Consider the following 16516-nt stretch of genomic DNA (forward strand, 5'->3'; position numbering starts at 1 on the left):
AATATCCACATGTGGCAAGTGGCTACTGGATTGGATCATGCAGATCTAAAAATGTGAAGGCCATTCTGTAGATGTGTTTTATGTTTGACCTCTGACTTCAGTTCTTTTATTTCTAAACAATTCTTGCAGATAACCTCAAGGGTTTCCTTATGATAACTACCTTAGACATGTATTGCAGGTCTCTGCTTCAAAGCCTATGTTCTTGATGTTTTACTTAAGAGGGTCTTCTCTTTAGACATTTTCCTTAGCTCATTTTTCCTACCGTTTATTCATGTCCCTGCTTCAAAATATTACTAGGAAGGCCCTAATGATTTACTGTATTCAAACTCACCACCCACAGTCTGCTTATGTTTCCTACCCATTTCATTTGTCTCCAAAGTGTTTATACAGTTTAGTATATTATAGTGTTTATTGTTCCTATCCCACACCCATCCCACTATAAGGTGTGTTCTGTAGAGCAAACAATTTTGTTTCATGACCTTTACAAAGCCTGGCACATAGTAGACATACTTAAAAAAAAATAAGTTGTGAGTCCACTTTAATTTTTTTTTGTTTTTCTTTTTGTTTTGAACAGGAATGATATGATCGACTAGTTTCAAACAGGGTCACTTGATAGGGTATGGAGCATACCATAGTAGCCTGAAGGCCGTGTAGAAGAAAGAGAAAGGCAACTCTGTCTGTGTGACAAGAAATGATACCTTGAGATAGAGTGGAAGATCTGATAGTCTTTGGTTAACACAGGATTTAGTTTGGACCACCAGAGTTTTCATTTCCTGATAAAAGGAACACTGGGCAAAGTCGGTTTTAATGAGCGATATGAGAATAGCTAAGAGTTTCTGGAGCAAGTGATGATACCTAAGAAAGAATAAATCATATAGAGAAGATTGAGGAAGAGAGGATGCTGAGTTAATTGTGACTGGGTGGCAATATAAAGGTGGGTGGAATTTTCAATATGACCATAAGATCAGAGGCAGGATAAAAATCAGAACAAATTTGGTAAAGGCATAATAAGGACTTGGCCTCAGGTCCCACATTGACTTAATTCTTATAACCTTGCAAGAATAGTTGTCCCACTTTACAGAAATATAAACTCAGTTCAATATTCTTTTAAAAATAATTTATAAGCTCTGTGGTGGTGGGTGGTGCACACCTTTAGTCCCAGCACTTGAGAGGCAGAGGCAGGAGGATCTTTGAGTTCAAGGCCAGCCTGGTCCATAGAATGAGTTTCAGGACAGGCAGGGCTAAACAGAGAAATCCTGTCTAGAAAACCGAAAGTAAATAAATATTCCAGGGTATTTGATCACACTGAGCCCCAAGACTGTGCTGTTTACTGGAAAAACCATGTTTCTAGCTGTGGTTTGGCTCAGCCTTAGCACACACCTTTAATCCAAGAGCTTTCTGCTTATTGTAAACAAGATTAAATAAAATCAAACACAGGTCAAGAGGCAGAGCAAACAACCAGTTGACAGGGACTGAATAGGAAAAGAGAAAGTAAGGAATAATAGGAAGTCAGGAATACAGACACAGAAAGTAGAAGGGAGGGACATTCAGTTTGGGGAGAACTTACTTTTGGAACATCAGCTGAGGAGGAAGACCAGCTGTGTGCTTTCTCTGCCTTTCTGAGCTAGCAGGCTTTCATCCCAGCATCTGGCTCCTAAGTCTTTATTGACAAAATTCAGTGGCTGAGATTTTGTTAAAAACAACACAAAGATACATAGATAGATAGATAGATAGATAGATAGATAGATAGATAGATAGATAGATAGATAGATAGATTTATTAGTTTTTGAGCATTCTGTTCATTTTAATCACATTCACTCCCTTCCTCATATTTTTCCAAGATCCGCCCTCCACTTTTTTACCCATCCAACCTTTTTCCTTTTATATTTTCAAACCTGTCAAGACCAATTTGTGCTGCCAAGTATCCTTGGATGTATGGGCTTCAACTAGAGTGTAGTCAACTTGCCAGAGGCTGACTAAATCCTTAGAAAAACCTCCTTTTGCCTCTCTGATGGCTAACAATTGCTGCTCTTAAGCTAGAGAAGACTGGACTGGATGTCTAACTTTCCTGTCCATGTTAGGATTTGACCTGGTTTAGGCTTATGCTTGCTGTCATACTCTATAATTTCATACTTGCTGATACCCTGCTGTGTCCAGAAGACAGCCTTCTAGTCATCATCTATTGCCTCTTTCCATTTCCTTGTCTGAAGTGATCTCTGAGCCTTGGGGGAGTGGGGGAAGACTCGGGGTGGGGGGAGTTCTCTCTCAATCTCTCTCTCTCTCTCTCTCTCTCTCTCTCTCTCTCTCTCTCTCTCTCTCTCTGTGTGTGTGTGTGTGTGTGTGTGTGTGTGTGTGTGTGTGTGTGTGTGTGTGTATGTGGGGGGTTCTGTGTATTATTTTTAAGGCTAAGCATTCTGCAGTTTCTTACTCTTACTGGACACCTTGGCTAGTTTGGAGTTTTTGTGGTAATAACAATCTACTACAGATAGAATCTACTCTGATAATTCTGATAAGGGCTGGGAGATTTATTAATCCGTGGGTATATTGATGTCATTATATACATTTAATGGTATCTTCTTAATAAATGAGATTTCCACAATAGAACTATAATTCTAGAATTTGAGTAGTCTTGTCTACATACCCTTTTGACTGTTTCTAATAACTCTGATGTAAAGGCATACATTTTGAGGAGACACCAGAGTATACTCAATATTTTTAAAATATAAAAATTTCTCAGGTGTTAAACTGTTTCAGGGACCAGTTCTTACTATCTATTTACTAAGCTGCAAAGTGCCTACCAATGGGGATGTTTCTAAGAAAGCACTGAATTTAAAGGGAGTTTTCCATATGGAGAAATGTGATACACTATGTTGTTTATTATCTATTTTTGACCCTTAGTCTGCGTAGAGGAATTTTAATCCAGCAATATGGGCTACTCTGGCAAAGGGATCCCATCCAAAGCACTTCTAGGTCTGTTACCTGCCAGGAATGACACACCTTTTGGCTGGAATACAAGCATGTGCTTAGTACACACGTTTAATTCCAAAAGGTGAGGATAAAGTTAGTTTGTAGAAGAAAGAAGCCAGGTTTGAAAGTGATGCCTAATTGAAGGGCAAAGTGATGAATCAGAGAGATTTAACAGAAGGAGTCAGAGATAGGATACACCCAATTCTCATGAGAACAACACAGGAAAGAGGTGACTTAAGAGAGCAGCTAGAAAAAAAGGTGGTGTGGTGTGGTATGGTATGTATGTGCATGTGTGCAGTTTTACTGGGACTGTTTTACCAAAACAGGTTGCAAGTGAAGACAGAATGAGCCAGAGAGTGAGAAGGAGCCAGAAGTTAGAACCAAGTGCCAGAGTTAGCTTGAGGCCAAGTTGAGCAATTCAGTCAGAAGCCAAGAGAAGCCTGTTTGAGTCACCTTGGAGAGAAGTTTTGAGCCAGAACAGCTGGATTGATCCAGCCAGCTGAATTCATAAAGAGCTAGAAAGAAAGAGCGAATTCAGCAGTAAGCCTCAGAGATAACAGTTGTATGTGGCAAATACAATTTTCTTTTCCAAGCTTGTATAAGAATTACTCAAGCTTTGTGGTAGATGTAGAGGGTATGAGCTCATAAGTAAGCACTGGGGAACAAGGAATGTGGATTGCCCAGGCTTCGCTCTTAAGTGGAAAGGATGTATACCTGTTTTCCACCTAGGAACTGAAGGGACCACATGACCTTTGCTATTTGTAGGACTAGGTCTCACCCAGATCTCCCAGAATGTTTATCCCTGACTCTCCCTCCCTATCCCAGACTCTAATCTTTAGCATTGCTTTTTAGTCACTAGAATCCACCCTCAGTCGAGAGGTCACATGTACTTAATAGCGTGGTGATTCTACACTACCTCTGTCAGAGACCACACCAGATCTTAGACCAGCAAATTATAGAACACATCGTTAAATAGTAGAGGCCACATGTACTTTACAAAAGAGTTTCAATGTACTCATGCCTTACGTTTTATTTTGCATATGGGATTGTTGAGGTCATTGTTACCAGGGAACGTTTTTCCAAAGTTATACTCTACTTTAGTATGTTTAAAATAAACAGTCTGGTCTTAAATTCCATAGGTTTGAACCAGTCCGGCTAAGTCCTATTGAACCAAGTTTCTGTCTAGCCCATTGCAGTTCTCTGCCAGCATTAGAGTTTGCAGGAAACTGTACAATATAATATTTAACAAGTTTCCACATGACACTGATTGTACTGTTCCAGGGACCACACTTTACTAGAAAATATTGAATTATCTACTAAGTATGTCAGCCAGACTTCATTCTGTCCCTGAAATAACTGATTCTCAGGTAAAGTTATCTATTTGGACGTGTCTCCACTCATGCTTGTAGGGGAAACTGCATGGCAAAATGCAAGAAATTTAATTATTCAATTGGGTAATCCTTCTCTTAGGCATTTGACAAGCACCGTTCACATTTATGTTTGAGTTGTTATTTGATTATTCAATTGGATAATCCTTATGCATATCGTTCACATTAGTGAGTGAGTTGTTATAACAATGGGAGGTAACACATAGTGAGTAAATGATATAATATAGTAAATCAGAAGCCATTTTTCTTCCATATGTAGCACTCTTCAAGTTAAAGATATTGATATATAATCCAAATCTGTGTCCTTGTTAACCACTGGTTCTACAGATTAGTACATATTTTATACTGCTTGGACATAGCACATTTGAATTGAGCATGTATACATGTTCATATGCTGGGAGCTAAGTCCATCTAAGGTATGAAGAAGACTAACAAAATATCAGATGGCTAGTCATCCTTGACAGAATGTTTGCTCCTATAAGCTTGTTACAGAACAGCATGGCTCCTCCTCACTCCTGCTTCTTTTCTGCATACTGCCGGTTTTCCTTTTTTATTTTTGTAATTGGATATTTTATTTACATTTCAAATGTTATCCCCTTTCCTGGTTTCCACTCTGCCAATCCCTTATCCATTTGCCGCTTACCCTGTTTCTATGAGGGTACTCCCCCATCCACCTACCCACTCCTGCCTCACTGCCCTAGCATTCCTCTTCAAGGGGGACCAAGGGCCGCCCCTCCCATTGATGCCAGATAAGGCCCCTTCAGCTCCTTCAGTCCTTCCCCCAACTGCTCTACTGGGGTCCCTGTGCTCAGTCCTATGGTTGGCTGCAAGCATCCACATCTGTATTGGTCAGGATCTGGCAGAGCCTCTCAAGAAACAGCTATATCAGGCTCCTGTCAGCAAGCACTTCTTGGCATCCGTAATAGTGTCTGGGTTTGGTGTCTGCATATGGGATGGATCCCCAGGTGGGGCAGTCTCTGGATGGCCTTTCCTTCAGTCTCTGCTCCACTCTTTGTTCCTGTATTTCGTTTAGACAGGAGCAATTCTGCGTTAAAATTTTTGAGATGGATGGTGGCCCTATCCCTCAACCAGGGGGCCATGGCGAACCTCTGGATACGGACACTTTCATACCCTTTATGGAGTATTTCAGCTAATGTCATCCCCGTGGGGTCCTGGGAAGCTCTTGCTTTCCTGGCATCTGGGCCTTTCTGGTCACTACCCCCAGCTCCCATACCTCTGTTCATTTTCCTGACCATCTGTACATCTCCTCCCATACCTGATTCTTCCCTTTTCCCTCCTCTCTTTCTCCCAAGTATCTCCAGCCCTCTATGTCCCTTGATTATTCTGTTCCCGCTTCTAAGTAGGACTGAAGCATCCACTCTTTGGTCTTCATTCTTCTTGAGCTTCATGTGGCTCATGAGTTGTATCGTGGGTATCCCCACACTCTTTGCTTATATCCACTTATGTATGGTCTTTTGTGACGTAGTTATCTCACTCGGGGTGATATCTTCTAAATCCATCCATTTGCCTAAGAATTTCATGAAGACATTGTTTTTAATAGCTGAGTAGTATTCCATTGTGTAAATGTACCACATTCTCCCTATCCATTCCTCTTTTGAAGGACATCTGGGTTGTTTCAAGCTTCTGGCTATTATAAATAAGGCTACTATGAACAAAGTAGAGCATGTGTCCTTATTACATGCTGGAGCATTTTCTGGGTATATGCCTAGGAGTGGTATACCCGGGTCCTCTGGTAGTACTATGTCCAGTTTTCTGAGGAACCACCAGATTGATTTCTAGAGTGGTTGTACCAGCTTGCATTCCCACCAGCAATGGAGGAGGGTTCCTCCTTCTCCACATCCTCACCAGCATCTCCTGTCACCTGAAATTTTGATCTTAGCTTCTGACAGGAGTGAGGTAGATTCTCAGGGTTGTTTTGATTTGCATGTCCCTGATGATTAAGGATGTTGAACATTTTTTTTCAGGTGCTTCTCAGCCATCCGGTATTCCTCAGTTGAGAATTCTTTGTTTAGCTCTGTACCTCATTTCTTAATAGGGTTATTTGGTTTTCTAGAGTCCAACTTCTTGAGTTCTTTATATATATTGGATATTAGCCCCCTATTGGATTTAGGGTTGGTAAAGATCTTTCCCCAATCTGTTGGTGGCCTTTTTGTCTTATTAACAGTGATCTTTGCCTTACAAAAGCTTTGCAATTTTATGAGGTCCCATTTGTTGATTCTTGATCTTAGAGCATAAGCCATTGGTGTTCTGTTCAGGAACATTTCTCCTGTGCTCATGTGTTCGAGGCTTTTCCCCACTTTCTCTTCTACTATATTCAATGTATCTGGTTTTATGTGGAGGTCCTTGATCCACTTGGATGCTAAGCAGGCCATGATACAGCCAAGATTGGCAGCATGCTTTCACAGCTTTTGTCCCTCAACAGTGAGCTGAATAAACTACATTTATATATTATCTAATGTCAGGTATAGTGGCAACACCAAACAGACAAACGTATACGTACTTTTCCAAATCCAAAGAAAAACTGGAATGTTACTTAAGCAACTTGCCTAAATATCTAAATAGATGTACTGTTGTGGAAAATGGATTACATTTAGTCCAAGAACATGTGTCCTTCAGTCAGAAAATTCTATATCCCATTCCTAGAATGTCCCAGTAACATTTTTATGAGTCAAACTGCTGTAATATATGCAAATCACTTTAACTCATTTATTCATTCACTTGTAGTGCTATCCCATTGCATTAAAGACATTCTTACTTATATACCATTTTTCAAATTTTTAAGTTATAGCTAATAGGGCAGGGTTTTGTTTTTTTCCCTGCTACTGAACCAAAAGAGCCCTCATGCCCAAGATCACTTCTGGATAAACAGTAACTTCAATAACTTAAAAAAAAATACCGGCATTAAAACAAGGGCCTCATGCATGCCAAACATGCTTCCATGGCTGAACCACACCCTTAATCCTTTTTAGAATAATAGGATGAAAATACTGAGCATGGCATGTTCAGCTGGCACTTATCCTGATACTGTAGTGACTCATTGAAGTTCCAGGAAGCATTTCATCTTTGAAGACACCAATGTTGACATTGCTTGGCATCTGCTGAGCTCTGATACCCCCTTTTGCCCCAAGTCTGCAGAGACTTCGGTCATCCTTTATCTGAAATGACTTCAGTAGCCATTAAGTGTATGTATGTTTGTAATATGTGTGTGTGTGTGTGCCATGTATGCCTGGTGCCCAGGGCGGCCAGAAGAGGGCATTAAATTATCCTAGAAATAGAGTTAGACCACTGTGAGTTGCCATGTGGGTGCTGGCGACTGAACCTGTGAACTCAAGTCCTTTATAAAGAGCAGAAAGCATTCTCTAAAGCTCGGAGCCACTCTTTCAGCTCCCTCCATCAACTCTTACTCCTTCATCAAAAAATAAAAATAAAACCAACAACAAAACCCCTACTTGTATCATTTTCTATCCTTTCAAAAAGTTTCAACACTCTGAATGTGATAACATGAACTGAAACATCCCACTTTTATGAGGCATAGAAAATACATTTAAGTAAGCTGAATCCTTGAAATCAGTGTACTACATAAAACTGAACACTTGCATTATCAACAAGGACAATGTTTTATTGAACAAATCTATGTACAATACAAAAAATTTCTTGAAATGAGACACTATTGTTGATTTATTGCAGTTCAATGGCTCAGTTTTAATTTGTACTTTTATAAAATGCAAAGTAAAATAATTTAATGTTCAACAAGGAAGCACAAATTTTCCTTCTTGCTGAATCTGTAATATCTTTCACATAACAATACCAAAATGCAAATGCAGCATTTGCTCATTCTGAAAAGGTGTTTGACAGTACCAAATAAATTAAAAAATAAACACTATCATCCCTTTTAGGCTTTTCATTCATACACTATTAAACCAAACATGAAAGTACAGCTAAATGTTCAGTGTGATTGGAAAAGAATCACAGATCAATGATATAAATTGTAGTTTGTTATATATTGGTGTTTTTTTTTAAAAATGAATATGGCTAGAGCCCAAAGTACCAGTGTCCTTATCCACGGAGATTCTTTCCTGTGCATCTTCTGTGTCTGAGCAGCAAGGATTCAGATCTGCACTTTCCTTGACCTTACTTGACCACATATAATTATTGTAAAACAAACATTTAAAAGGAGTTCGTGTATCCTCAAAACATGAGTAGAAACCAAGGAGAAGGAAAAGCATGTGGGTGGATGAAAGCTTCCTTCCCTTCTGAATCACAAATCACAACTGCTGGATTTACACAAAAGCAAAATGCTTTGGAGAAAAAACAAAATAGAATGCACAAATTCTTTCAACAGGTAAAATTGAGAAGTATATAAAGAGGTTAGAAAAATGTGGTCAAACAGAATTTTACACGACATTTTGTGTTGATTATATATGAACCAATTTTATCTATAGGAAAATGTTCTCCTAGCAACAAAAGCCAAAAGAAAACCTTCAAATTAAGCTTAAAAGACAAAATAAAATAACAGGCGGAATTTGCTTAACACATCTTTGCACACAAACTAAGAAAATGTAATGCTTTATGGATTTGTATCTATATCAGTGGTTACAACCTGTAAAAAATAAAGTTAAAAAATGGTAAAATGTTATTAACTGCAAAGTGTACAAAGCAGAAATTATGTTCCCCCAAAAATTCATTGTGCAAATGAACCAGTTTCCAAACAGGATTTTTATTACAAGATGTACTTTTAATATGAACTAAAAGTCAATTATTACATTTTTAGTGTCAAGAAATATGGAAAACATTTTGAGTTGAACTTAAAGGATTTAAAACATATGAGTTGTACTTATCTGTTATCTTCACGTAAATTACACAGCCTAATGTAGGCTACATAATAAAACTAAAACAAACTTCAATTTGATCGGAATGGACTAGTGACCATCATTGCATAGTTGCAAATGCCCATGGTAAATAATAAAAAAATAAATATTCTGATAGAGCATTATTGGAAAACATAGTTTTTAAAAGTCTGAATGCCACCCTGAAAGTAATGTCCTATTTTCCTAACCTCAAGAATGTTCCTAAAATTTGTAGTATGATGACATTGTCTGATTTACACAAAACCATGCTGGAGTAGCTGGGACACTTAATTGGCATACTAATGTGTTTAAAGAATTCACCTTTGTGTTTGTATGTTTTTGTCTCGTTTAGACTTATATACTATCAGGTAAAGGAGATCTTTATGTATTTTCCTTTTCATAACAGACAGGTGGGAAATATCTGGAAGATTTTTTAAACTAAAATATTTGTTTTAATAACTTAATAAGTTAAAATCTTTCTTCGAATGGTCACCAAGAACAACAGTGCATTAATATATGTTACTGTATTCCTGTTGTGCAAATTTTGATGTAAGTACTTCCTTAAATATAAAAACTACTATGCAGGCCAAATTCATCACTGATGAAGAAAGCATGTTAGTATGGCTTAACTTTGAATTAATTCTCCTAACTGAATAAAATGAACTCTTGGACTCTTAACTGACATACTTTTAAGCCAATTATTTTCATAGGACCATACTTAGATAACTCATACTAATGTATAAAGGATTTTACTATGAATCATCTAGCAAAGTCCTAATATGTACAGATAGGAATATCCCAGTGTGCTTTTACCATTATTCACATTCAAGATTTTTCAATTCAGTGTTTTCCTTCAACTATGTAGAATGTGATGGTCTTAGATTCTTTTCACCACCACCCCCAAAGTATCCGATGGCACTTTTCTTGTCTACTTAAGGCTGCTGCCTTTAAATCACTGACTTTACAAAAGTGGGGCATTGAAGGTTCTTATCAAGAGCTTATTAGCCAAGCACTGTTTTTGTTTTGTTTTAAATTTTTCAATGGTGGCATGCCATTCACTGAACTTTGACCTGTCTACTTAATTGCCTAAAACAAGTTACAATTGTTAGTAGACAGCATGGTCATAAATCAAACTTTATTTCTATGTATCAGCTTCTAAATTATATCACAAACTAAAGAGCAATGAATGATTCTTTAAAATATGTTGACCAGAAGGGAAGACATAATGAATATGCAGGACAAGAAAACAAATTCCATTTTCAGAGTGTTTTACATGTTTATTGTAAACCAGCTCCCCTCCATCTCATCTTAGAATGAATCAACTTTTTCCTTTCTTCAGTAAGGCCATAGCTGGTTTGTATTTCTGACTAGTTACCCAAATGTGTTTTCACATAAAGCAAAACTGAACATGCTGCTATTAATCACCATAAACTTTTTTAAAGTGTGGTTTCATGGATAACTGGTACTTTGGGAGTTTTATAACCCTTTTGGAGTCTAAGCCGGCACATCTCCTCTGCAAGTTCATTCCAGAAAATGTGCTTTGTCTTTTCTTTAGTAATCCGAGACCACTCTAAAATTAAGGCCATCAGGGAAATAGCAAGCTGATGATGCATTTTCTTGTAGTGCTTTTTTTAAACACTACTGCATGATCAACAAATCGTTCTGAGACATTATCAGGCACCTGTAAAATAAAATAGTCTTAATTCAAATTTCATAGACTATAATAGAAAAGCAAGCCTTACATTTCTGGCATGTGTGTACATGTGTTTTGTAGTGTACATACACGTGCATGAATGCTTGTGAGTGGGGGCACATGTGTCCAAATCCATTTGGAGACCAGAGGTTGATGTTGGTTATCTTTCTTGATAATCATGTTTATGTAGGAAGCCAAAGCTCGGAGATTCTGCTAGCTAGTATAGCTAGCTAGCTTGCTGGGGGATTCTAACTGAGGTCCTGCATGCTCGGGTTACAGACAAGGCACTATGCTGGCCCAGCATTTACATGGGTGCTGGGGATCTGAAGTCCAGTCCTCACCACTACACAGGAAGTATTTTATCTGCTGAGCCACTTCCCCAGGCTCTTTACTTCTATTTTTGACAGTAACTTAGTTTTACTTGTTTCATATTCTATCTTGCTGATGAAAAGTATTATTTCTTCAATTTCTATTATGTGAAACATTGAATGAAGAAAAGCCACTTGTAGTAGAAAAAGTATAGTATAGTATGGTGTATAGTATAGTATAGTACAGTACAGTATATATGATGGTTTGTATATTCTTGGACCAGAGAGTGGCACCATTTGGAGGTGTGACCTGGTTGGAGTAGGTGTAACCTGGTTGGAGTAGGTGTGTCACTGTAGGTGTGGGCATAAGATCCTCACCCTAGTTGCCTGAAAGTCAGTCTTCCACTAGCAGCCTTTGAATGAAGACATAGAACTCTCAGCTCTGCCTGTGCCATGCCTGCCTGGATGCTGCCATGCTCCCACCTTGCTGGTAATGGACTGAACCTCTGAACCTGTAAGCCAGCCCCAATTAAATGTTGTTTTTTATAAGACTTGCCTTGGTCATGGTGTCTGTTCACAGCAGTAAAACCCTACCTACCTAAGTATAGTATAGTATAGTATAGTATAGTAGGAAAAGTAGGAGCAAAGAATGAAAAATCTCGATTCCTCGCTTCCCAAAGTTCATAAGCTTGTGCAAACTACTCGTGAATTTATTTGTTGGTTGAGCTAAAAGAAGAATATTAATCTCACTTCATAGTGGTTGTGGATTTAAAGGAAATGTGTAAAATAGTGCTTTATCCTGTGGGTTACACATGTTAATGTTTTTAGTTGCACAGATATACATTATAGATGTAGTGATAGTATCTTTCCATTTCTGCAGAAAGAGCTAATAAAAACACAGAAGACTTACTTTCATCATCTGAATCAAATCCAAAGAGTGTCTGACATTTCTTTTGTGCAAGGTGAGCCTCAAGTGCTTCTGCATTACAGTAGGTGGTCAGGCATTTGCCACATCGTAATCTTTTCACTGGTTTTTTATACATGTTATCTTGATCAGAACAGGCATCTACAATATCGGTGAGAAATTTTCTGCGTTTTGGCATACTAAGGTATCGTTCATCAAGGTAACTGGGGGGCAAAGGTCTGACAAATGGCTTTGTTACAATTAAGCCATATGAAGTCTGTTCACTTGTAAGATTTGGTTTGGATGGTGCCTGAGATACTGACAGGGCACTGTGTTCTTGTGATTCAACACTGGGTAAAATAGAACCATTTTCTGTCCTGTTTCTGTTTATATCTATTTTCAGAGTAGGATCTGATGTAACTAATGGTGTTTGCTCTATTTCACTGTGTCCATTGACTAAGTCAGTGGTACTATGAGTATTTTCAGGATTTGGCTCTATGGCAGGCATCTTTTGGTCTATCAAGCTTATATTTGAAACAGTATCATCAGAATGTTCATTTCCATTATGAACTAAACTGTCTGTTTTCTTTTCCATAGTGTCTATATATGTCTTTGGTTCTGTAGAATATTTCCTTGACTTACTAGTAGAAACTGGATGATGAATAGTTTGGTTCTCATTACTAAATGGGTCTATTTCTTGATGGTTAGGAACCACTTCACTCAGCTGTGCAGATGATTCTGGTGTTTTGCTCAAGTAATGCTGGGCTTCATGTTCATATAACAGAGGAAGATCTTCAAAAAGCTCATGGCATTCTGGAAAACTACACTGAGCTTGAAATATCCTGTGACTTTTTGTATGCTGGGCAAGCTGAAATGGCAGCTTAAATGACTCATTGCAATTGAAATGCAAACAGAAGTACACATTTGGATAGCTGTGTCTATTAAGGTGATCTATAAAATGTTGAGAATCCTCAAACTGCCTTTGGCAAAATTTGCACTTTCCTTTACTCCACTTCATTACAGTTTGCCGCACATTTAAATCAGTTGGATGCACAGTCCTTGCATGCATATTTAGGAACCCAATTCTTTTAAATATCCTTACACAGCCAAGAGCAGGACACTTGAAGTTGCCTTCTTGGTCTGTAGCATATACATCTTTTGGATGGCACACAGTTCCATTGATTTTGTGAAGCACTGATGTTTCTTGATTCAAATCATAATCATCTTCATAATCATCTTCATTCTCTTCCTCTTCATAGTCATCATCACACTGAGGTAAAGATTCTGAGATATTATTGAAAGAAGCATCTGGTTTGCCATTTTCAATAATGTTTTCTATAGCATTCTCTGGTATAGCAATGGGAATTTTAATGAACTCAGCCATGTGTTCACGGATGACCTCTTTGTTTCTCTCACTGGAAGCCGTCAATGTCTCTATTTCCAAGCCCTTAGTATTTGAATTCCCATTTTCAAAGGAAATTAAAGATTTGGAACCATTTATTTCTTCCAAAGTGATGACTTCTGGATCATCCTGTTGTGCAGTAGCAATCTGCTGTCTCTGAATCTTCTTAACGTGATTTTTTAAATGCTTCTGCATAAGTCCTCTGTTCCTAAATTTCCTACCACATATCACACATGCAAAACTGCCTTTTTTCTGATGAGCCTGGGCATGCCTTACAATGTGGCCACCAAGAAATTCCTTGTTGCATAACATGCACCGATGTCTTGGGACACTATGATCCACTTTGGAGGTGTTAAGAGCAGACAGGCTTCTCTTCACATTAACCTGTCCTTTAGGTTGCACTACAGACGCATCATCAGGATCAGTCTCTCCAGTGCTCTGATCTTCTTCCACACTCTGCTGGTCCACTCTCTTTTTTAGACTACTTGAAGGATTTTCCAGTGTATTTTCATTTAGAAGTTTCACTGCTGATTTATCACGCAGTAATGCCACACAGTTTTTCTTAATCATTACGAAGTTCCAAAACTCAGGATCAAAAAACAATCCCTTTTTCAAAATTGGAAGTAATTCAAAACGAACACGGTTTTGAACAGTACTCATGCCTTCACTATACTCTTCATCCGGACGTCTGTAAAGCTCTTCAACGGTGTGGTAGGCATCTAAGGAACGCTCAAGAAAAAATACTGAGAGAGCACAAACCCTGACAATCTCTAGATCATTTGGCAAAAAATGTGCAATTGTTTTATAAATTAGACATTTAGTTTCAGGATCATCATGGAGATCAAGCTGGAGAGCACAACCACAGATCTCAACACAAATTTGTAGGCCTTCTTCTTCAACCTGGAAAAACAAAAATATTCCTACTAAATATAACTTAAAAACTATTATGCTATCTGCTTTAAAATTTTTAATACACTATTACTGGGGCTATGGAGCACTCACAAAAAGGGATCTATCATAACTGCCCTCCGAAAGACCCAGCAAGCAGCTGAAAGAGTCAGATGCAGATATTTGCCCCCAACCAATTGACAGAAGCAGCTGACCCCTGTTGTTGAATTAGGGAAGGCTGAAAGATGCTGAGGAGAAGGGCGATCCTGTAGGAAGACCAGCAGTATCAATTGATCTGGACCCCTGAGATCTCTCAAACACTGGACCACCAAACAGAGAGCATACACCAGCTGATTTGAGACCCCCAACACACATACAGTAGAGGATTTCCGGTTCTGTGTTCATTCAGAGATAATGTACCTATCCCTTAAGAAACTTAAGGCCCCAGGGAGTTTAGAGGTCAGGTGGGGTGGGGGGATGGGGACATCCATGTGGAGACAGGAGAGTTGGGGAGGAGGTGTGGGTTGTGGAGCAGTTGGAGGGTGGATGGGGGAGGGCAGGGAATGGAATATGGAGTGTAAAAAATAAATTTAAAAGAAAAAAGAAAAGAAAAAAGAAAAAAATTTGAATACAACTCCAAAAGGAAAACTTCCTGAAACAGTATTCTGAAGTTTGGGAAGAATTTTCAAATCAAGTCTCTTCAATAATTATGTTTGCTTTTACTCTTATATTTAATTCTCAAGTTTGACAAGACCCAATACCTGTAGTGTAAAATGTTTGCAAACTTTGTTTCGAATTTTCTTTCAACTCTAGTCTCCCTTAAGGGCTCATTCTCATTCTCTGACGGAGAGTAAATGCATGTCATTTCAAACAGATGCTAGGAAGTAATTGTGTTTTAAAATCAGTGCAAATGCTATTATACTAGCTAGTACTTATAATGATGGTGATACTATTGTTATTATTGCTATTATTACATATGCTAGTGCTTTACATTTACTCAGATATGAAAGAGGCATTATACAAATCTAATAAAGTATAAGAATAATAAGCTTGCTGGGAATTGTATGAAAATCAGTAACTTTTTACTTCTGTTAATGATAATTAGCTTTTACTGCAGAATTTTTTATTGATCTACTGAAGTCGATTTTATGCCTCTACTGGTTGGAATAATTAATACTTATTTGACCAGAACAAGAATCAGAATGGCATCTGTGTATGTTGCATGTCATTTCCACTTAACTACATACAGTTTTATTATCAAGAAAGAGTTTTCTGAGACAATGAAGGAGTATAATCGGATCATTTGTAAATTAGTATTCAAAAACAGAATTTATAATGATAAATTTGCCTAGTCATAAGATATATATGGAAGCAATTATTCCCAAATTAAGTAACAATAGATTGTTTTTCCTTCTACATGAGCCATGTTGAATATTTGAAGATGAAGAGAAAGGATTGTGACACACAGAGGATGCAGCATTAAAATCTAAAAACTGAAAAATAAATATATTTACCTCATCTTTAATGATTTTCATAAAAGGAAATATGACTCTCACATTAGTTGCTGTTCTTAAAAGCTGGTAACACTGATCTACAAACACTTGTTTGGAAGGATTAGATTTAAGCTGTAGTTTACTCCATAGGAAAATCAACTCCCTATAATGAGAAAAGGACATATATCAAGATATAAGTAAAGACATTGATTTCTTTTGCCTGGTTCTATACTATCCTAGCAAGGCTATATACATAAAGTAGTTAAAAATGTGTATGCTCTCCGTGCTACCTTTGAGATTAATAGAAGTTAAAAGAGAAAAAAAAAGCCTACATAATCTTGCACTGATAGTAATGATTCTAAAGATATGCTGGCATACCTAAGAAATTCATAGTGTTGACTTAAATCAGTTCTAATTTCATATACTAGTACTGATGTTATAACTGTAAAACATACACTTTGATCTTTAGTATATAACATCAGAATATCATCCACGAATGGAGTCAAGAGAGAACTCTGAGTGCTGGTGAGAAAACGCCAAGAAAACTGAGTCTTTTGACTTCAGTGTCTTCAGAAACATCGAATTGTTCTTGAAATGTGTTTTCA

The 16516-nt window shown here is 37.8% G+C and overlaps 1 protein-coding gene across 3 annotated transcripts in view; it reads right to left on the reverse strand.

Annotated features, from left to right (window-relative positions):
• Nucleotides 1–7974: 7974 nt before the first annotated feature.
• Zfp654 (zinc finger protein 654) overlaps nucleotides 7975–16516 on the reverse strand; it is a 71591-nt gene continuing 63049 nt past the window's right edge. For 2 of the 3 annotated variants that reach the window (XM_011246018.3, NM_001347245.1), the window contains exons 7-9: nucleotides 15933–16074; nucleotides 12135–14430; nucleotides 7975–10904 (exon numbers count right to left, since the gene is read on the reverse strand). In XM_011246018.3, the coding sequence (XP_011244320.1) occupies nucleotides 10897–10904; nucleotides 12135–14430; nucleotides 15933–16074 (2446 nt within the window). In that variant the 3' untranslated portion in view covers nucleotides 7975–10896. The remainder of the gene's footprint in view (nucleotides 10905–12134; nucleotides 14431–15932; nucleotides 16075–16516) is intronic. The other variant, XR_003951833.1, reaches the window with a different exon arrangement.

Source organism: Mus musculus, chromosome 16, assembly GCF_000001635.26.
Source record: "Mus musculus strain C57BL/6J chromosome 16, GRCm38.p6 C57BL/6J".
Taxonomy (NCBI): Eukaryota; Metazoa; Chordata; class Mammalia; order Rodentia; family Muridae; genus Mus; species Mus musculus.